The sequence below is a fragment of the Drosophila ananassae genome, chromosome 3L, assembly GCF_017639315.1.
Source record: "Drosophila ananassae strain 14024-0371.13 chromosome 3L, ASM1763931v2, whole genome shotgun sequence".
NCBI classification, from domain to species: domain Eukaryota; kingdom Metazoa; phylum Arthropoda; class Insecta; order Diptera; family Drosophilidae; genus Drosophila; species Drosophila ananassae.
The window spans coordinates 3,651,330-3,673,793 of record NC_057929.1 but is presented as its reverse complement, the minus strand read 5'-3'; the positions used below and the strand labels follow the sequence as shown (position 1 = coordinate 3,673,793).

At 44.2% G+C, this 22,464-nt stretch overlaps 3 protein-coding genes across 5 annotated transcripts; 1 reads left to right on the top strand and 2 right to left on the bottom strand.

The window, feature by feature from the left end:
- Positions 1-412: 412 nt before the first annotated feature.
- Positions 413-4,766, bottom strand: LOC6495566 (serine proteinase stubble). The gene is made up of 6 exons (XM_001959078.3): positions 4,118-4,766; positions 3,765-4,054; positions 3,125-3,644; positions 2,895-3,002; positions 660-758; positions 413-593 (listed from the first exon to the last, which is right to left on the bottom strand). Exons 1-6 carry the CDS (start codon positions 4,170-4,172, stop codon positions 526-528), a joined length of 1,140 nt encoding a protein of 379 aa, XP_001959114.1. The 5' UTR covers positions 4,173-4,766; the 3' UTR covers positions 413-525.
- Positions 4,767-5,315: 549 nt separating this feature from the next.
- On the top strand, positions 5,316-6,459 carry LOC6495078. Its single transcript, XM_001959077.4, has 4 exons — positions 5,316-5,748; positions 5,799-5,884; positions 5,940-6,090; positions 6,146-6,459. Exons 1-4 carry the CDS (start codon positions 5,490-5,492, stop codon positions 6,316-6,318), a joined length of 669 nt encoding a protein of 222 aa, XP_001959113.1. The 5' UTR covers positions 5,316-5,489; the 3' UTR covers positions 6,319-6,459.
- On the bottom strand, positions 6,456-17,763 carry LOC6495565. 3 transcript variants are annotated; one of them, XM_032450685.2, is made up of 9 exons: positions 17,605-17,763; positions 16,991-17,069; positions 9,360-11,534; positions 9,166-9,296; positions 8,642-8,872; positions 7,736-7,847; positions 7,420-7,673; positions 7,062-7,355; positions 6,456-6,998 (listed from the first exon to the last, which is right to left on the bottom strand). In XM_032450685.2, exons 3-9 carry the CDS (start codon positions 10,739-10,741, stop codon positions 6,883-6,885), a joined length of 2,520 nt encoding a protein of 839 aa, XP_032306576.1. In that variant the 5' UTR covers positions 10,742-11,534; positions 16,991-17,069; positions 17,605-17,763; the 3' UTR covers positions 6,456-6,882. The 3 variants fall into 3 exon arrangements, with proteins under 3 accessions (XP_032306576.1, XP_001959112.1, XP_014763356.1); XM_001959076.4 differs by having other exon boundaries at positions 17,619-17,763; XM_014907870.3 differs by lacking the exon at positions 8,642-8,872 and having other exon boundaries at positions 17,619-17,763.
- Between the last annotated feature and the right edge of the window lie 4,701 nt (positions 17,764-22,464).

Sequence of the window (22,464 nt, the reverse complement as noted above, 5' to 3'; positions counted from 1 at the left end):
TTGTTGGTATTAATAATTATTGGCCACAGTCGCTGATCAATGACCAATGACACACAAATGCAATATCATTGCCATATGTCATTGCAGCAGCAGCAGCAACAGTGGCAGCAATGGCAGCAGCAACATTGCACTGCGCAACCAATTGCCGCAGATATTGGGCAACCAAAAGCAAAGTGCCCTGGCTTAATGTGCCTAATGTACAAATTACCGGCGGCAATAGTCAGGGATTGTGCCATTTGTGGCATTCCACCAAATAGGCCAAACAGCAGGTGACATAACCCATAACAAGACCTGCGCTTTGTTTTGTTTTGGCCACGCAGCAGTTTTCTCTTTTGGCCCGGCGTTCAAGGTCGTTCAGCGGGTGGCGTCTATACCTAGCCCTCCCACCAATTGGCTAATTACAAAGTTTATTAAATCTAATAAATATATTGCGCTCTTTTGTTTTGGATTGCACATTTTCATTGCCTAAGCCTACGAGCCGTAAACTATTGAGATGGGTTGCATGCCATTCGGAGGGGATTGCGGTTATGATTCGTTGCGTGCCAGCACTTCCTGTATCCACCTCACAGTCTTCTGAACGTTGTGATAAATGCCTTGTAAATAAATGTAAATATATTTTCATTATTTATGTTGCTTAGTTACGGTCTTATTTTTTTCACCTGGCTGATGGTCCACTCCGCAGCCAAAGCCCGCACTGGTGATTCCCACGAGCACAAAGCGTCCTCGCTCTTTAATAACCAAAGGACCTCCAGAATCACCTAGATTATGTTCAATATATTTATATATTTAATTTTAAAAATCTACATATTTTAAATAAAAAATTGGAGTTTTAAAACAATTCACTTTAACTCTCGCCACCGTAAAGTATACTACTTCTTTTTAAGCCGAGCGATGGCTATATCTTGGCCAATTTTCATCCGATTCTTTAGCGGAGTACCTTAAACGATTTTTGGATCGATTCTTAATCAATCTGCATCAAAATCTAACAACAACATATTTTTTAAATTTTTTGTCAAATTTTCTGGGCCATCCCCTTCAAAATGTGGAAAGTGCATGGGGAGGCCTATATGGCCCCAGCGATGGCTATATCTTGGCCAATTTTCATCCGATTCTTGAGCGGAGTACCTTAAACGATTTGTACATTGATTCTCCATCATTCTGCATCAAAATCTAAAAACAAAATATTTTTTAAATTTTTTGTCAAATTTTCTGGGCCATCCCCTTCAAATTGTGGAAAGTGCATGGGGAGGCCTATAAGGCCCCCAGCGATGGCTATATCTTGGCCAATTTTCATCCGATTCTTTAGCGGAGTACCTTAAAAGTTTTGTAGATCGATTCTTAATCAATCTGCATCAAAATCTAAAACCAAAATATTTTTTAAATTTTTTGCCAAATTTTCTGGGCCATCCCCTTCAAAATGTGGAAAGTGCATGGGGAGGCCTATATGGCCCCAGCGATGGCTATATCTTGGCCAGTTTTCATCCGATTCTTTAGCGGAGTACCTTAAACGATTTGTACATTGATTATCCATCATTCTGCATCAAAATTTAAAAACAAAATATTTTTTAAATTTTTTGTCAAATTTTCTGGGCTATCCCCTTCAAAATGTGGAAAGTGCATGGGGAGTCCTATATGGCCCCCAGCGATGGCTATATCTCGGCCAATTTTCATCCGATTCTTTAGCGGAGTACCTTAAAAGTTTTGTAGATCGATTCTTAATCAATCTGCATCAAAATCTAAAACCAAAATATTTTTTAAATTTTTTGCCAAATTTTCTGGGCCCTTCAAAATGTGGAAAGTGCATGGGGAGGCCTATATGGCCCCAGCGATGGCTATATCTTGGCCAGTTTTCATCCGATTCTTTAGCGGAGTACCTTAAACGATTTGTACATTGATTCTCCATCATTCTGCATCAAAATCTAAAAACAAAATATTTTTTAAATTTTTTGTAAAATTTTCTGGGCCATCCCCTTCAAATTGTGGAAAGTGCATGGGGAGGCCTATAAGGCCCCCAGCGATGGCTATATCTTGACCAGTTTTCATCCGATTCTTTAGCGGAGTACCTTAAAAGTTTTGTAGATCGATTCTTAATCAATCTGCATCAAAATCTAAAACCAAAATATTTTTTAAATTTTTTGCCAAATTTTCTGGGCCATCCCCTTCAAAATGTGGAAAGTGCATGGGGAGGCCTATATGGCCCCAGCGATGGCTATATCTTGGCCAGTTTTCATCCGATTCTTTAGCGGAGTACCTTAAACGATTTGTACATTGATTCTCCATCATTCTGCATCAAAATTTAAAAACAAAATATTTTTTAAATTTTTTTTCAAATTTTCTGGGCCATCCCCTTCAAAATGTGGAAAGTGCATGGGGAGGCCTATATGGCCCCCAGCGATAGCTATGTCTTCGCCAATTTTCATCCGATTCTTAAGCGGAGTACCTTAAACGATTTGTGGATCGATTCTTAATCAATCTGCATCAAAATCGAAAACCAAAATATTTTTTAAATTTTTTTTCAAATTTTCTGGGCCATCCCCCTCAAAATGTGGAAAGTGCATGGGGAGGCCTATATGGCCCCCAGCGATAGCTATGTCTTCGCCAATTTTCATCCGATTCTTAAGCGGAGTACCTTAAACGATTTGTGGATCGATTCTTAATCAATCTGCATCAAAATCGAAAAACAAAATATTTTTAAAATTTTTTGTCAAATTTTCTGGGCCATCCCCTTCAAAATGTGGAAAGTGCATGGGGAGGCCTATATGGCCCCTAGAGATGGCTTTATCGTGGCTATATTCTATCCGATTCTTGAGCGGAATTTTTTATATTATTATCGTAATAGAGTCTTCTGAATAGAAAATTTTGTGGTATTTAGTGACATACTGCTTTTAACTTACCCAGACACGCATCCATATGGCCATCGGGGTGACCGGCACAAAACATTTCCGCTTTTATTTCCACATTTATCTGCTTGCTTTCGTGCCAGCGAATACAATCCAACGTTGCTTAAAGTAAAAATAAATTTAAATATATTTATAATGGCCCCAAAAAAACGACAAATCTTCGTAAAGATCTCGCAAAGTGCAAGCCCTTTAAAATTTGAAACCATTATAAAGAAGATACTTACTTATAATTGGAACACTTGCCACTTGGAGCATGTTGGTGCCGGTGTGGCCCATATGTGCTTCTGTTTTTCCCCATCCTGCTATGAGTCCCTTTCGTCCAATCAACCGAATGGGATACTGTGGCAGGCAGACCGGCAGGATATGCTCGCTGAAGGACGTTGGCTGGACCAATTTGAGCAGCGCCAGGTCATAGCGATCTGGTTGGGTCATCCGAAAGTTGAAGCGCGGGTGGATGATCTTCTGCTGGACGCTGTGCTTCTCCACGGGTAATGGCTCATGGATGTGACCCAGATCCTGGGTGTCTAGCTCCCCCAAATAGACCGTTATATCCGCCAACTGGGCCTGCTGGATGCAGTGGGCCGCCGTGGCGACCATGTTGGCTGAAATGAGGGCGCCACCGCACTGGAACTCTGAGATACGGATATGTGCCTGCCACGGATACTCTGCAAACTGGGCTGGTCGTCCGCCAATAATTCTCTTTTGTAGACTGTTCTGCGCCGTTCGAGGAAGTCCGCACTCGGGCTGGAAAAAATGTGGCTTTGAGATTCTTTTTCTGAGGCACGGAAACGTGCAACGCCCTGGGGACTCCGACTGTCAGAATGGCTCAATCATCTAGGAAGGCTTAATTAGCTGGCCACTTACCTTGAAATTGAGGAGCTCGTTATCGTCGCGTCTTCGGAGCATTATTCGCTTGGGAAGACTAGAGAGGCTCAGTTTCAGCTTCCCGTAGTCGACCAGATTGGCCAGGGGCGACGAGCTGTGGTGCGTTGGCTGTGCCTCAGCGATGCAGCAGCTGAAGAGCCACTTGTTGCTGCCACAGCCCCGGGCATGCTTGCCGCCCTGCAACCAGCAGGAGAAGCTCAGCTTACAGGGCCAGACGCCACTTTGATGGACGCATTCGGCGGGCACTCCCAGGAGAGTGTTCAGGATGCCTGAAAAGTGTGATCACTGATCAGTTATGGCTTTCTGGAATTTTAGCTTTAACCTCTACTCACTGGCATTTCCTTGACTGAAATTCCAGAAGACAAAGAGCAGCCAGAAGAACTGCATCTTTTAAGGTCACCGATCACTAGTCACAGGTCACTTTAGCCACCGAATCGAATTGATTTTGAGGCACTGGAGCACATTCATTGAAATGTTCTATATTTTCCTTTGTGGCTGCTAATGAAAGCATGACAACTACTCATACACTTTTAGCTGTCTACGGGTCTTCTGTCTTGGCTTTTTCATCTTACATTTCCTATTATTGCTGCTCCACTTTTACTAGAAGCCGCCGCCGTTTATGGGTCTGTTTTGGGTGACTCACTTCTCGAGTGAAAGAGATTTGTGTCCTTGATAGGCGAACAAGTTCTGGGGTCGCTCGCAAATGGGTCGAAACGTCGGGCCGATGGCTAATGGATTTTTATATAACAATCATATTGCAAACTGTGCCAATTCGCTGGCTCGATGGCACAGTTTTCTCACTCGCTTCTCACTTGTTTTTCCTTTTCCTTTTCTCAAGAGCAGCAGCACACCTCACTGCCAGTTCCACACACATTTTAGAAGAAAATTGAATGCAACATGTATATCTAGTAGTTCTTGAGCCGCACAACCGCACGCGCCGCTGGCCAAAAGCAAACTAACTAAACTTCACGCCATTAGCCAGGCCAAGAACTAGCAACAGGTTGATCTTGATGGTTCTTCATGTTGCTCTTCGAGTTGTTACTACTTTATGTTGCTGCTCTAGCTGCTGCTGCTGTTGCTACTGATCTTCTTCATCTTTACTAATTATTACGAAATGCTGATGACGCCGCCAGCGGCGCAGGAAATGTTCTCCCCAGTCTGTTATAATTATTTTATGCGACATAATTGCAACAACCGCTCAAGTCTCCCAGCGGAATGGGAACAGTTCTCGTGGCGGTTCAAGTGTTTTTGGGTTAGGCCATCTAGACAAAGGAGAACCGACTCCAAATAGGGGCCACACATTCATTTATGTAACTTTCTAATTTGTCGCCAGACTGGGTAGAGTATTTTTTAGGGGATTAGCATAATAAATAGGTTTCCTATTAAGTTCTCTTCTTAGAGAAGAAAGTGAGATGGCCTTGTTCCAAAGGGCTTGAAAATATTTATTTAAAAGATCCAATAAAAAGTAATCCATAATAGCTAGAAACAAAACAAGCAGGCCTTGGCTTACACATTTTTTCTGTCACCTGGCTGTCGTTGGGCTGGTTCTCAGTATATCGTTGTTTGTTCTGTTGTAAACACACAAACAAACAACAAAAACTGAAAACCCGGCAAAACCCCAAACAGCCCCCTCCCACCGAAAAGAAACCAAAATAAATCCGGCTAAACGTGGTACGTTTGATCCATCAACAAACGGAGACTACAATGGCCCCCAACGATCCAGCGCATCCGTGTTCCAAGGCGGCTGCCGTGGCAGCTGTCTCCGGCAATGGCATATCGTACGTGCAGTGTCAGAACCTGAAGTACAACGTCCTTATCCTGGGCTGGCTTGGAGTGATCTTCTCTAGCGTTATCCTGTGCAGCTCGCTGCTAACCGTGCACCTGCAGCCCGACATCGAGCTGATCCTCAAGCAGTGGCCCATGAACACAGTCGGAGCCACCGAGCAGCAGGTCCTGATCAATTGTGAGTAATATCCTTTTTATAAAAAATTCTTGTTACTGATTCCTGATTAGTATTGGGAATCTTTAGCTCTATAGCTTATGGACTTTCGTTGATCAACTTGGGCGTTAGCCTACTGTTGCTTATTGGAATTGCCCGGGTGAGTACTCCAGATGCATCCATCTTAGATTTCTCTAAGCATTCTCTTCCTCCAGGATTCGAGTTGGTTAATGTATCCCTGGCTAATATTTCATGGCTTAAGTTTTGGATTTGGTCTATATTTGGGTGTTTTCTACGCTGTCGCAGGCCTGTTCATTGACCTGTCGAGCTTTCTAATGTGTCTTCTGGTATTCACTCTCGTACTAGGTGAGTCCATTTCTCATCTCTGGAATACTGACTCTAGTAACCTTTGGCTTTTCAGTCATTTTTTACAAGATCTACCATGAGGTCTTTACCCTATTTCGGGTGATGGAGCAACAATCGAAGGAGGGGGGCTTGGGTGGGCTCTACTATCAGGATGCTGAGCAGGGATGGACTGCGGCCGGGGTTCCATATCAGCAGGTTTACATGCCGCGTCTTCCACTCAAGCAATAGCAATAGAAATAGCAAGCGAATAAATTCCAAAAAAATCGTAGATATTAGAAACATATGTATGTATAAGCAACAACGGCAATAATATCATATTTGGACTACGTTTGTACGTTTAATAAAGAATGTTTGACATGCTCGAATTCATTTCAACATTTGTATAATTTATTTACACACGAAATGTAGTTCATAAATAGTTTTTAAAATTACATAACAGCGCATATGACTAAGTAAAATTATCCATAATTATCAGTTAAATTAAGGGATTTAGGTTGTCTTGTTTTTTGCAAAAAATATCGCACACGTGTGTATCTTGCAGATACACACAACCATTCCTATCTGCTAAATTGTACTGCGCTAATTTGTTCAATTATAAGTATTTTTTTTTCTTTTTGTGTATAATCATAAATTAAAAGTCAGCAGAATCGGAATCAGAATCAGAATTAGAATCAGAATCGAAAGCGGAATGAAGTGAGTTATGTACAAAAAACAATCTCTTGGCCCACTTAGCAGGCAGGTGCGAATGCGAATACGATTGCGATTGCGATGAGAATAAATTAGTTGCCCTTCTTAGATGTTCATCGTCAGTCCGACGACGTAGGAAACCCAGTCTACGGTCTTGCTGACGCTGTGATAGATTCCTGGCTGGCCTCGGGAGGCACACGAGTATCCCGCGGAGACCACACCTGTGGGAGATGGAATTCTGGTTATTCACTTGGTCAAGGCTTGGAACTCTTGCAAAAACTCACCTATCAGATACCATCTTCCGTTCTTGTCGTGCATCAAAGGTCCGCCGGAATCGCCCTGACAGGAGTCCTTGCCTCCGTTCCGGTATCCTGCGCACAGCATCTCCTGGTAGATGACCACATTGATGCCGTTCTGTCGGTGCCAGCGTTCGCAGATCCTGTTCTCAATCACTGGCACATCCACTGCCTGGAGCGTCTTGGGTCGGAGACGAGAGCCTGGATTCAAAGCTCCCCAGCCAGCGGCCCAGCCGAATTTTCCCAGAAAGTCCTCGTTCTTCTCAGGCAGGCAAATGGGTGCTACAAAAAGGAATTATGTTGAATTATAATCTAAACTTTAGGGAATTTAAATGTGAATAGTTACCAATATGAGGCATAAAGTGCACAGTCCGTTCCAGGGTCAGAACTGAGATGTCGAAGCGATCTGCCTGCGGGGTGAATTTGAAGTACGGATGCACATCGATCCTCCGGACTCCGAAAGTGTAGGCTGGAAGTGGTTCCACCGCAGAGTTGATCACATAGTCGCCAAGGGTGACGTGCACCTGGCGGGGCGTGGCCCGGGCCACACAGTGTCCAGCAGTGACCACATGACGCCGCGAGATCAACGAACCTCCGCACCTGAAAGGGTCAAGCCAAACCATGAAAACTGAGGGTGATTGGGACGAAATCTTACTACTTACCGGGAGGAACCGATGCGTATGTAGGCCTGCCAGGGAAAGGAACCAAAGCCGGCATCATCTCCTCCCACAATGCGACGTTGGGCAGTTTGTTTGGCCAGCGATATGCCACAGCCTGTAATGGAAATCATAAGAAAAAGAATCGCATTTAGTTACATCCTTTCGAGGGTCGTGGCTGGAAGGGACTTGGGATTAGTGAAGCATTAACAACGGGGGTGACCATAAAGCAGGCAATTAGGCAAACAAGCAACATAACCAACTCAACTGCCGGGTTCAGCTCAGCTTTCTAGTTGGGTTTTATTTTTGGAGTCTTTCTTTCGGAAGGCGGGGGCTTCTGTCTGGTGCGGAGTCTGGTCTGGTCGGTTGGGGTCTGGGGTGGATCCGTGTGTTGGACTTGGAGCGTAATGCCGTTAAGTTATGTGTAATATATGGCTTAATTATCATTAGCGTGCTGTGGTAATTAACATGCTCATGCCGGGCAATTAAACTTATATATTATTTTTCCAGCTTTTCTTTCTTCACTTTTCATTCCAACGCTGCCAGGCGCCATCTTCTTTGCGGGGGCTTGTCTTGTTTTGTTTTGTGTTTTATTTTCTAAATTTGTTTATGTTTTAGTACATCTACTAGCGATTGCGGCTTAATTAGGCACTGAAAAACCACCCAAATGCGAATTACGAGTGCATAACTACATACATAACAAAATGATGAAGAAACAAAACGAACTACAAAATATACGTAAATGGTTAGAGGTGGCATGCAAATTATTTCCCAACTATTTTGTTCAACCGCTTTTTTATAATTTTGGTTTTTATTTGGTTTTATTTTTTGGGGGTTTAGTGTAAGGTGCACGTGCTTGGAGGTTTTTTTTTGTATTTGGCTTGCATTCGAGCTGAGCTGCCTCACACTCACTGGGTTCGTTGTTGACCGGTCCAAAGTTTTTCTGCGGCAGATCTGTGAGATCTACGGCATTGCCGACGAAGTCCGAGCTGCCCAGATTGGCCGACTTGGCCGTCCGGTGGCAGCAGCCGCGCAATAGTCCGTTGCAGGTCCCCTGAATGAGGCCGCCCGACAGCCAGCAGCCCAAAAAGAACTCGCACGTACCGCCGCGGTGCTGGCACTCCGTGTCCGTTGTGATGTCGACTGTCGAATGGGAATCGAATCGGAGTTGCAATCGGTTTGTTCTCGTGTCTGGGTTGGTTTTGGGTGGTGTGCTTAGACTTGGTTGGTGGCATTAGGTGTGTGTATGGGTGGTGGGGTGTGTATTCATTCGGGGAGGAGGAAGGAATGTTTGGCGGAGGATGGGGGTCTTTGGGGTTTCGGGGTAATAAGTGGCCTAGTGCAAGCAGTTTCCCAGCAGCTGACTGAAGCTCATCTAAGCCCTAACGAAAGCGGAAACGACGGGGTGCCTTCTCTTCTTTTGGGTCACCACTTACCCTTCTCCTTGAACGTGCTGGCCGACTGTGGACTGCTGGTGGCCTCCGAGGCGCTGTCCAGGTCCTGCAGGCTGTAGTCATTCCGCACATCCTGCACAGCGGCCAGTTCATTGATGCCAAAGTTCTGATCCCTATTAGGGGAAGAAATAATCCGTTTAGTACACATTGGAAGATCTATTCGATTATCCACTCACCTAAAGGCTATATTATCGCTGAAATAGACTCCATTGCCCGAAGGAGCACTGCCGGCTGCTGGGCCACTTGGTCCGGTGGTGCCCACATTGTCGTTTGTGGGGAAGACCACCCGCGGACTCCTGGAGGACTTGTACGGGTAGTACCGGCTCTTGCGGGAGCCCTGGTACTCGCTGGGGCCCACGTACTCCTGGAAGTTCTTCTGCGGACCAAACTGGCGGATGGGGGGTCCCGTCCGGAACTCGGTGTCTCCGAAGTAGAAGCCTCGCTGCGGTCGCTGCTGGGGCAGAGCCGTGATGGGTCCGTTGATATCGCCAAACTTGGTCACATCATCCCGATAGATCTTCAAGCCGTGCGGCTTTGAGTTGCTCACCAGTCCGGGGAACTCGAAGCTGGAGGAGGCAGTGTCCGGGTCGAAGTACAGCTGGCGGGTGTGCCTGGTCTCGTGCTGCTGCGTGGGAGCCGGAGCTGCAACGGGGTCCTCGCTGTAGGGCTGAGGCTCGTACCCTCCGCCACTGGTTTCCCCGAAGATGGGGTTATCTTCCCGATAGGCCTGCGGGTGGAAGGGACTCGCTGGCTTCAGGCTGTAGCTGGGAAACTGGAAGCCCACTCGGCGACTAGTGTTTTCCGGCTCAGCGTACTCCAGCTTGTCCGTAGAGCTGGCAGCAGCCATCAAATCGCTGCGTTCAGTCCGCTCCGGATCACGCCCCACCTCCACCTCAAAGTCGGAAGCGAATTCGTGGGCCACGGCCGCCACTCCATCGGCGGGCGGTCCCAAAGCGGAGAGGGTGGCATTTCGGCTGGGTCGCAGCTGGAGCAGAGCTCCGGATCCTACGCCCTGGCTGGACTCCTGCAGCGGTATGTACATGTAGTTGCGCTGCCTGCCCTGGCGGGTCACATTCTCCGGCATCGTGGGAACCAGCTGCTTGGGCACCGTGATCAGTTCGCTCTGGGGCAGCTCGACGGAAGGAGCCGGGACTATTTCCACGGCGATATCCGAGCGCCGCTGGGCAGCCGCCGAGCCACCCGACTTTCGGGCGGTGCGGTAGGAACCAAAGGATTGCACCACCGTTCCATCGCTGCGCTGACGCACATCCTTGAAGCTGATGTCGTCCTGCTGGCTGAAGCTCTGGTATGGGGCGTACAAGTTCCGGGCGGTGGCAGGGGTGGTGCTAAAGGGCGTGGCAGACGTGGCCGCCGTTTGCCAGGGCAGCAGCTGATGGCCCGTTAGCAGAGCTGCCGTGGTGCCACCGGTGGTGGGCGTGGCCGCCGAGGCGCAGCAGCAGTAGGCGAACAGATTAATGGCCAAAGTCAGTTGGCTCCATCTCCAGGTGTTGCGTGTGCTGTTATTTTTTTTGTTAATGTGGCTGCTGGTCACTAACATCTTACATTGAGCAGGATGAGCGTTGGTGAGTTGTTTGATTGTTGTTTGTTGTTTGGTGGTGGTGCTGCCTGGTGGTAATGACACTGGCTCCAATTAAGGTGCAGCCGCACAACTTCCTGCTTACGGCCTGAACTTGAAGCCGTTTCGCTTTTCCTACGCTCCGCTGGACACACCAAACAGTGAAGACCGAGTAACGAATACTGATTACTGAATACCAAATACCAAAGCCTGTCAGCTGCGTGCCGCGTTCATTGATCTTCTCACCACTGGTTTTTGGCCTGGTCGCGGCTTTTGGGGATTTTCCGGCGCTGTGCGGCGTCTCTGTTACAATTCAGCTGGATTTGCGGCAAAACGATTTGTGTGTGTTTAAGAGTGTGTGTGTGTGGCACAGAGTGGAGTGGATTCGAGTGCTGCTGCAGATTGGATCAGATTGGATTGGAGTAGAGTGGAGTGGAGTGGAGTGGTGTGGTGTGGTGTGCCTGCCGCCGATGGCTCGTGTGGCGAGTTTCGTTTTGTGATGGCTGAATTGGTCCGGGTGCCGGGCGGATGGTCCAATGGATGGTTGGTTGGGATCTTGGATACGGGGTGCCGGGTTATTGGACTCCGTTTACGTTTGGACTATGTGTGTGCTTGTGTGTTTGGATGTTTAGGATGTCTATGTGCGGTGCTCCAATGGCAATTATGGCAATTGCTGTTGACGCTTTAACAGCGACGTTTCAAGCGATTTCATGTGGTTGCATGCTGCATCGTATCGTATCGTGCGACAACATCCACGAATCACTTCCTTAATTGCCTGCAAAAGATAAAATCCAAAAACAAAAAACAAATTATAAACAACTGGTTTGAATTTTGGCCGTTAAGAGAGTGGGTGTGTTTGGGGCACTTTGGGTTGCATGAACGAACGCCCGTCATCGTAAAACTCATAAATGCTCAAATCAGCTTTCATCTGGCAGCCATAATCTACGCTTTGCGCATTAAATTCCCATTAATCCAGCAGCAAATTAATTTTAAATCATCAATTTACGCTTCGGCCAGTTGCAACAACAACAACACAAACGGCAGAGGCAGCACCACCATAAGGTGCACTTGCAACTGCAACGACACAACGACAACATGCGTTTCCTCGGTCACAAGCTACAGCTGAGTTTTTATTTTGGAAAACCTGTTGCCCGTTGTTGAGATAAAAGCATCTGGGAAAACTGGAAAAACCGTCATCAGCCGCCTAAACCTCACAATGTTTTTATTTTTTTATAATTTCCATTTTTTTTCCTATTTGTTGTTTAAATGTTTTGTCTTGTTTTTTACGTTTTCGTTTACATTTAAAGATAGAAGGAAATGAATGAATGTCATGAAAAACGCAATAAAGGCAAAAATACTGTGTACTTTGGTACTCTAACTTAATTCGGGGATACTTAGTTGGAGTGACTTAAATAGTACCTACTTAAAAGACTGAAATTGAAACAAAAGTGCTTCAAAGATGAAGATTTATTAGTTAACTAGGCATGACAATTATTCATTTATTTTTATTGTTATAAATGATAGTTATAATAATAATCATTACAGCAATTGAAGCTTGATGATTTTAGATATTAATTGTAGAAGTTTTAATTTCGATTCCCTCTTAAATAAATTTTTTTGGTACATTGTTGTCTTAGAAGTTTCTAACCTTTTCCTAACTATTTCCTATTAATGGGAAGTCCAAAAAATAAAGAACTCCCTTAGTTAGGGAAAAATAGCTTGAAAGTAAATGCTTTTTACGAGCTTTTCTGCTCTGCTGCTCGCTCAGTTTGGCTCCAACCGACTTCAGTGTATTTTCACTTTCATTTCGGGTTCAAGCACCACAAAAGCAGCTGCTGCTGTTGCTGTTGGTGGTGCTGCTGCGAGCAACTAGTTCGATTGCTTCCTTTAACTTGGCTCAAACTTGACATTTTGAACTTGATTTGCAGTGCCTTTTTTGGGATCGATGGTGGTGGCATGCACCAGGAAGTCGGGAAGTTGGGAAGCTTGGAAGCAGCCCCTCGGAACGTGACTCGGCGCTTCGACAGTCGCGAAGATTGCTTTGCATAATAGTTAACACATTTTGCGGACACTTTATGTATAGACTTGGCTTGCTGGTTATGAAATATATATATTTTTATTTTTCCTTTTTTTTTGGCGACCCAACTGGTTTTGCCAGCTGGCATTTCTGTTTTTCCAGCACGCATACAGTGATGCAACCGATGCAAAACTCAATTTACATTTCGGTAGGAGGTGCACTTGGGGCTAATCCATCTGCCCAGCCGGAGATCGGGTTACGTAAGTCTGACAGCTGCCCCATCATCATCATCATCGTCATCATTATCGTTTCGAGTTGCATGCGTGCCGCATCGATATGGAAACGGCCTTGAGTGAAGGACGCCGGAAACTGGCTTTCTCGCTCGTTTGCTTTCTGCAGCTCTTTCTCTTGAAACGCCTCTTTCTTCACACTTCCATTCCTGCCACGCATAATTTACAATCGCTTTGTTGCTGGCCTTTGGTTTATTTGTTTTAATTAACAATACACTTTTTTTCTTGATTTTTTTGGAGGCGGATGGGTCCCTTCCTCCCATCTCGAATCTGAGAGATACCCCCGAACTTCACAGCCCTCGCCCGCAACATCATTACTTTTGTTTTAGTTTCGAGCTGGCAGTGAAAGTTTTTTTCTGTTTTCTGTTGCAAACAATGCGTCGTTCATTTCGTTTCGTTTTCATTTCGTTGTAAACAAGCGATTTTGTTACTTTTCTGCTCGTAATTGAGATAAATGCATTTTAAATGCGCCACTGCAGCAGCAGCAGCAGCAACAGCACCAGCAACAGCAGCTGCAACATCAGCAACACCCAAAAACAGTTGCAATCTGGAGAGTTGCGTATGCAGATGCGACTCATTGCTTTTGGGAGTCGAATTATGCGGCACAAATCTTGAAAGACTTTTCTTTTATCCGGCCACGCATAATTCAAGGCAAATGAATTCTCTTCGCCCCGCCAAGGAGACAATGCCTAATGCGCAAAATGACAATGGCAACGACTGCCGCAGCAACATCAGCAGCATCATCAGCAACATCAGCAACAATGGCAACACAAAAGCTCAACCAAAAGTTGTCATTTTCGTTGTCTTGCATTTGTTGTTGGCTGATGAGTTGCGCATAAAATAAAATAAATGCCAAACAAGCTGAGCCTCCGGCTCAAGGAAATTTTTATGCATTTTGTTGAATTGGGGGAAAATGCTTAAATTATGGAGGAGGCAGGCCAACGTTTGGATAATAAATTAAGAGACAAAAAAAGAGGCAGTCGGCGAGATTTTGAAATTTTCTTTCATTTAGGCTTAAAGAAGCATGAAGCCAATCGAAAGCCAAAACAAATCCTTTCTTAATCGCCGGCTATAAATACAATTTCCACTTTAATTTCATGTTTTCTACCTTGAAATGCCCAAACCATTTTTCCTTGTTAAACATGGCATTTTCATTTATTTCTTTCATCGCCAACGAGCAGGCAATCAAGAGACAATCACAGAAACCACAAATTTGATAGCCCCACCATAGCATACCACTCCCTCCCACACCGTCCCTCCCAGCTGCCATCTTGGCAGTTGGGAATTAAAATAGATTTGCTCAATTATTTTGAATTGCTACCATTTGCAATTACGAATTGTTTGCTCAACCCGAAAGGTTAAAACGTTTGGCTTTCCCACCAGCTAACACCACACCACCACTAGCACCACCAAGTGGGTCAGCCAGCTGAGCTCGTCCGAAATTGAGTGGAAATCGGTGTCGTGCCATTGGCACATTTTGACCAGCCCAAAACAGAGACGACAACGACAACAAACGGCGTAAGCATATTAGAGCCGTTGTTGGGTAAGGTAAGTGTCGTTGCAAACCACAGCCCATGGGCATTTCGTTTCAACACTCTCCGACCGCATAATCAATCGCTGGCCAAAAGATGGATCCATGACGCTAACACACACACACTCACGCATATAAGCCCTCAGAGTTGTCGCGTAGAGAGTGTTAATTAATATTCAATACAGAAGGTTGCTGCGCAATTGTTACGAATGTGTTAAGTCAGTTGGAGTAGATCGGCACCCGAGTGTTAAGAAGTAGCTGTGGCAACAGCAAGCACTGCCAATTTTATATGTAGCGTTGCATGCAAATCGAAACGCTATATCGATGATGATGATGACGATGATTATGCAATTAGCGCCTCTCACACACACGGCGTATGAGCAATATTAATCAATAGATGTGCGATTTTAGAGTCTTCGGATTGGATAATGACTCGTGGCATGCACGAGTATAGTGCTATAACCGCAAACTGTAAGTGAGGGAAAAATTTCCTCGCAAACAAAAGACTTAGGCCGCAAACTTTCTGCCGCAAACAAAAGACTTAGGACACAAACTTAACCGGCAAAATGGTATCGCAATAATTAGGTGCCGTATGGCCAGTAGCTGCTACTGCCACCCCCGTACGCCTATGCCCCGCCCCCACTGACCCAGGGCGCCCAATTAACAATAACAACAACAAGATGGTAAACAAACAACCCGAATACATAATCAATTGGATTCGAAGCGAACAGCTACGAAGCATCGAAGAAATGATGAAAACAACAAAAAATTGAGAAATCATTTGCATAAAGCCAGCAACAATTTTTGGAGTGTTTCGATTGGCTTATATAAGCCAGTTAGCCAGCCATCCAGCCAAGTACAATGCACAAAGAAGGTAAAAGAGAGGAAAATATTTACATAAACCTTTAAAAAAAAAAAACAAAACCAACAAAATAAGAAAATAAAAGCAAGGCAAATGAAGCCAAGAAATCCATTGCCATGGTCACAATTTGGCGGAACTTGTTTTTCAACAGACCACAGCCGGAGACCCGGAGACTTGGCTCGTATATTTTGGATTTTATTACATGATGAACAAAAAAGGGTCTCAACCTTAAAACCCAAAAAATTTCGGCTAAGCCGGACCTATAGCATCTCCCGAAAATTAAGTAATTTGTGGCGCCTTGAAAGAAAGTTCTCAGCCATAACAAAACATGCACTATACGAACTAAAGTTGGCATCTATATGTATTTCAAGACAACATGCTCCAAAGAGCAGGCCAAGCCATACGAGTTTCTCCGCTTATGCAATAAGCCAGCCCTAAATTGAAAAAGCAAAATAAAATAAAACCACTTCAGGAAAACGAAAAAAAAAAAAGTAAAGAGATGTTACCAAAAAAAAAAATAAAAAAAACAGCGTCGGCGTTCGACTTTGCTGATAATGAAGTTCATGTCATACTTATACCAACGAATGTGTGTGTTTATATATATTGTGAAGTCAAGACGAGACATCGTCAGAGCCATAAAAACGTTGCCAAATAATTTGTGGCCCGGTTGCAGTTAACCAAATTGAGGCTAAGACGATGCGCCAGCCACTTTTGACTCATTTCACATTTGGGCCTCTCGGTTGCCCTTCTTTTACGCACTTTTGTTTGGCTCTCAGCTGAAGGCTCCAGTTGCCCAGCTCCAGTATTTATGTTTTCCGGTTTGCCGTATCTTTTATTTTTGCATTCGTCGGCTTTTATATTTGTTTTATTGGCGACTTGACATGCTTTTTTTGTTTCAACTTATTCGAGCCAACCTATTTATTATTCCATGTCAGCGCCAGTTATATAATAATTATCAGGCTATTAATGTGGAAATGCATTGGATAATCAAGCATAGTTTGGCATTGTTTTATTGTTTTGACAAATTATTAGGTCACACACACAAAGTGGTTAGGATGTTAGTCTAAAAAGCTATTTGACGATTAATTTATGGCATTTTTGCAATTTGTAAAGCTTATTTTAATGAACACATCTATAAAATTTAATTAAAATTCTATTAATTTTAATAATAATCTAAAAACTGTAAAAACTATAACCACAACTAGTCCATTAGAGGAACAGACTGGGGCGATTCAACTGCGGTGGATTATGTGTCCAGGTATTTTGCAAGCATTTAAGTGCGAATACTTTCCACATTTTGCAAGAGACCACGCCATGAGGTTTGCGTTTTATGCATTTACAGACTGGGCATATATATATATGGTAAGATTTATTAGATAATGACGCTTTACTTTTGCACCATAACTATAGAGTTTCTTTTTTTTTTTTTGCGGTTCGTGCGCCGTGCGAATGTTGCAATGTTCAAATGATTTAATCACTGGCTCGGCAGTAAAATGATGGTTTTTTGGAATTTCTGGAAAAGTAATTTTACCTTTTTCAAAATCTGTTTTAAAATCCTTTGAGAATTAATCCAAGTTTGTGGCTCTGTTTATTTGATTTTTGTTGAATTACTAAGCGAAATGGGGAGAAAGAAATGGTATTAGGATCGCGATTAAAAAATTGCCTGCAATTTATATGGCTGTTTTTCTTTTTTTTTGCACTTTTCTTTATTGTTTTGCCGTGTTTTGTTTCGTTTGGTTTGCTTTGATTTGCTCTGCTTTTGCTTGGAGCAGCGAGAGTAATAATAAAAAGCAGAAATGCTTTTAGCTGCTAGCTGCTGGCTGATCGGATCAGCAAACAAGCAGAAATATTGTTCAAAGTCGTTGCGACTCCAATTGCAAAATCAAATCACTTTCACTGTCAGGCGCAAGAGCTGCCGAGAGGTAGGGGTGTGTGGGGGGGGGGGCGGTTGGAGTGGCAGAGTGGGGTGGTGGTTGGAGCTGGGTGGCAGCGTGGTAGTTGCAACTGCAACTCCACAGTAGCAATAGCACTGGCACTCAAACACACACACACACACACAATCGCTCTCGGGCTTTAAGGTTTATTTTCTCTCTCACTGTGATATCAAGAGTCCTGGCTTTTCGGCTTAATCCTCAACACACTCACACTGTGACACTTACGATCGCGTTCGTCCCGAAGCTAACTGTAAATACGAGCGCGAGCCGAGTCTGGAGGTGGATGTGAGCCAAGCGAAGCGCTAACACGACCTTCTTGAGCGGAGTCTCAAAGAAGTCTGATCCGCTGCGCAGGCGCAAAAGCTGAGCGAAGCTGAGCGCGAGCTTTTCTTTCAGCCGCCGCTGCTCAGTCGCAGTCGCAGTCACAGTCGCCGTCGAAGCGCTGCTTTGAAAACAGCTGTCTCCAGAAGGGGCAACCCCTCCCCCGCCGCTACGACTATTAGGCAACATAAATGCACAGACAAGCGTAAAAGATACAAAATGGGGATATAGTTGGGAGGGAGTACTGTAACAGCCACCGCATTGTACAAATAATACAAATTATTGCCTAATGTCGGCAGACGTACCACCGCATTCCCCATGTTACCCTCCCTTCCCGGCCACCCAGCCATTTCGTAAGCTGCAATTATGATATGAAGTCGTAAAGCATCATTGGACGCCATGGCCAATAGTAAGCACCATCGTTTTATTTCGCCTTTATTTTTTCTTTTATTTTTTTTATTATTTGTTGCCGGTCAAACATGACAGCCGCCAATTAAACATTTTCAGTTCATATTTTCCCAATGCCTACGGCCAACAAAACCAGCCAGAAAACATAAAAACAGAACCCGCAATTCACTAAAGCGTCGCAACATTTAATGCCTTTTGACAGACTGTGACAGGCTGTGACTCGGCTGTGACAGCTAATTGCAGTTGATTTGATTGAAATGTACATACGACCGGGCAGCGTGTGCCAGCTGACACCAGAGGAGCAGCAGGAGCAGCTGCGGTCTAAAAGATCTTGGCCAAGCCAAGTGGTTCGGTTAACCCAATTGTGGGCTAACCGTATCCCAAGGGTGCAAGTTCAAGGCAGTAGGAAGTCTGAGGAATTTTCTGGACAATGGTTATATTTTTATTCAAAGCTATGATTGATTTAGATTGGTTTGAATTCAAAAGCTATAAGATTCTATCTATAAGGTTGAAAATAATAGCCAGAAAAAGGCTATTCCTAAGAGCTCTTCTTCAGCCATTTGCTTATAGCCAGTTCAAACTCAATTATAAACATCTTCGAGTGATATTCTGCCTTCAATTAGTGCGGCAGAGTTCAATAGCTGAAATTTGACAACTTATTTAGGCTCCTAGCCCCCACAATGGTTCATCTGTTGATCTGTGGTTGAGCCACTCGAGCGTTCACAGCCTGTACAGTGAATACTTAATAATTCAACGTCAAGGCTGGTCGGAGAAGCCTTGATCTTAAAACAGGGAGGTGTACGTAGGGGTTTACCCGAAACCACGATGGCATGTGATGATTTTTTGTGTCGCCCAATACTGAAATAGCGAACGGCCTTTGAAAAACCACGAAGCGGTCAACAAAACAGCATCCGGATGATTCATCCGGTATCCGTTGCTACTTTTTTATTTTGGAGTTTGTTGTTTGGATTTCTTCTATTTACTTTTGATTACCGGTGGTGTGGTGCTGCCATTTGGCAAAGCTAAAAGTCCGTTTTGCTCTCGATTCGAATTGAAAGTGAAAGGAGCAGCAGCATTTCTTCATCTGTATCTGTAGTTGCTGGCGTTGATGTTGCTGATTTAGCTGCGGGGCCTGGGCTTCTCAGCATCGGCATTGGCATTGGGCTTCAGTTTGGGTTTAAGCTGGGGCTTGGGCTTGATATTGGTGCGGGTGCTGCTCCAGCTTTAACGCTTCAACTACAGCTCCAAGTTGCTGGCGGATGCTTGCGACAGTTGGAAAGTGTTGCCAGTTGGCTGGCCTTTTCCATTTCGTGTTTTAATTTTTTTTCATTTTTTCATTTTTGCAGCCAGGGCAAATATTTGCATACACTCTTACTACTGCTGCTGCTGCTGTTTCTACTGGTGGTGCTGTTGGTGTTGCTGCTGTTGCTGTTGCTGGCAACCACAAAGTCGAGTAGCAATTGCTCTTAATTTCGTGTGGCACAATTTCCAAGGGGCAAACTGCTGCTTTCCAGCTTTCGGCTGCTGTCCATAATTATGAATATTCATTAATCGATGACAGGCATTTGCCTGTGTTTGGGTTTGGCGCGATTTCTCCCCCAGAAAATCAACGCCAATTGAAGCATCAAATACAACAAAACAAAACCGTCAAAACACACAAGCCCACATGTTGCTCCATCACCTGGCAAGAAACTGCAATGAGGAAGTCGATGCACACCTTCCCAAAGTAAAAGGCAAACGAAAAATCGATAATTGAAAAAAAATATTTGCTGGCGAAATGCAAATCTATGGGCATTAGCATACTTGCATTCGCCATTCCTGCTCCTCCCCACCAAACATCATCAAACATTCAACACCCAACACCCAGGCAAACAGGGTGCCGTGGGGCGTATCCGGCACACACACACCCTGTGTGCCACATTCAGGAAAATATTCGCAAACGAGTATCGGCTTCGGCAGAGCCTCGCATATGCCATCATCACTTTCACCCAGAGGTGATATAATGGACTCAACCGCAGCCCAGCGAGCCCCTGACTACGTCATCTGCCACAGAAGATGCTTTTTCACGAGATACATGTACATATAGGGGTTTTTTTTCTCTAAAGACTATATCTCAACCGTATTCCGACTAAACGAGAGAAATTAGTCGGGTTAAGAGTCACAAAGTGTTCCGCGATTTTATCACTTTTTTTTACTTTTGTACTTTGCAGAAAAGAAACTATGTGGATCTTAGGGTATAGCCTAGTGTATAATGACTGAGAGCTTCTATCCTCATCTATCCTGAACCAACTAAAACATCTAATTCCCCTTAAATGTATACCCATCACGTGATCGATTTGTAAAAACCGCAGATCCGTTCCTAAGTTCAAATCCAAGAACTGATTTAATCCGCTCTATTGTTTTTTTCATTTTAACACCATCACACATGCATCGATTGTTGCTAACGATTATCAACAACAGTTCCTAATTTGATTAGCAGATCTTGACAAATTCCCAATATTTAGTTAGCCAATTAGCGGATATTAGTTCATTGGAGTTAAATAATAAATACCAGAACAACCAAGAAACAGGCAAAATTAATGCATTCGAAAAGGAGGGATATAGGAGTGCGAGGGAGAGTGTCAGAGGCGCGTGGCTAGGACATTAAAAACTTTCCATTCCTGGCACAAAAAGTCCAAAAAAACAGATGCCATCAATCGATCAGTCCATCAGGGCCGACAATGGTTGTAGGGTCTGTGCCACGAGCCAAACTCGATCGCAAAATTTGTGGCAATTAGCGAGAAGCCGTGTAAAAAACAAGAAAAAAGGTAAGCCAGGGATGACAGGGAATCTGGAATACACTAAATTATATCAGAGAATTATGTCATAAATGAATCAGCATGATTCTAATAGATCATTGATATAAATAATAAAGTTTTTAATTTAATCGATAAGAATATAATATATTTTTACCTAGAGAGTAACTTAAAGACCTCTTCAAAGAGTATTAACATCTTAAGACCCACATATGTCATAAATCAATTTGGCTCCGGCAGTAAAAGAGTAGGAAACCGATGGGCAGAAGGTGGCCATAACACCACAACTGCCTCTTCCCGATTGGGATTACCGAACAGCATCTGCAGACAATTGAACGGAAAGGCATAGCCCAAGAAATATTGGACATTATGAATAGACGTTTAGATCTTTTTGTCTCGAACAGCTCTCTTGCCTTGACTTCCCGCTTTGGGTTTCTTTCTCCCCACTAATTACACATTTGTCTTGGCAGTGTTTTTTTGTGCTTACTTTTGTTGGTAGGCCCCGCGGTACTACCAACACGACACATTTTCTGTCAAATGCGGGAAGAGCTCGGCGGCTTATACAACCCGTTGACTTTTGATGGGGCATGCGTAACCGGGGGGTTTTAACTTCGAGCCGAGTAATAACTCGAAATATTCCCCCTGATATGTGGGCCCTGGAATTGCGCCGAGCTCGCTGAACAGGCTAAAGAGCCCATAAAATTTAAGCGAAAGAAATTATGTTGAGTAAATGTAATTGCCTGGCAGATGGCCCCGTCTCAACGTCACACATGCAACGTCATACGAAATGCGTTTAATTTGCACATTAGTGCGTGGGAGAGATTTGACTGGCAAATTGCTGGGCGGTTTCGTAAGTGTGATTTAGCCACAGACTTGGAGTCTCCCGTTTTGTACCGATGAGCGACCTAGAAAATTGCCCAATGCGCAACCAAAATTGGCAATAAAATTGGACCGATTTCCACAATCGGTGAGCGAATAACAGCTTTTTTTTGGCATCAGGCCAGGAAATTGACTCTTGGCCTATTAAAATATAATTTGGAAAACGGCAAGAGCTGGTGACTTTCATTCAAAGAGATTTTCATAAATAGACGTTTCCTTATTGCAACAGCCGCTCACTTTGCTCAACAATCAGTCTATCGATCGATCGATCGATCAGTTAGTGAGTTACTATAGTTTTCAGTTAGCCAGCTAATGCTTGCACTTAATGGACAATTCCGTTTTGCGGCTGACAGAAGATTTGCTGCAAATCGATTTGAAAATTAATCCAACCGGAGGCCAAACGGAATCCGGACAATAAAAGTGCAATCAGTCCGTTCGAGTGGCACAGGCCAAGACAGCCAAAAATAGATTCGGAGGTTTTTATGTCTTGACCAAAAAATAAAAACAAAAAATCACCGAAAAATAAATATATATGAAATTCATTAAAAAGTAAAAGAGGCGAGCGTTCGCCGCAACGAAAATGAAAGTAAAATACAATTTTTTTTTTGGTTGGATTCGGATTTTCAAGAGGCGCCTGCTGTGGGCTTCGACTGAGTTCGTTTCTTGGC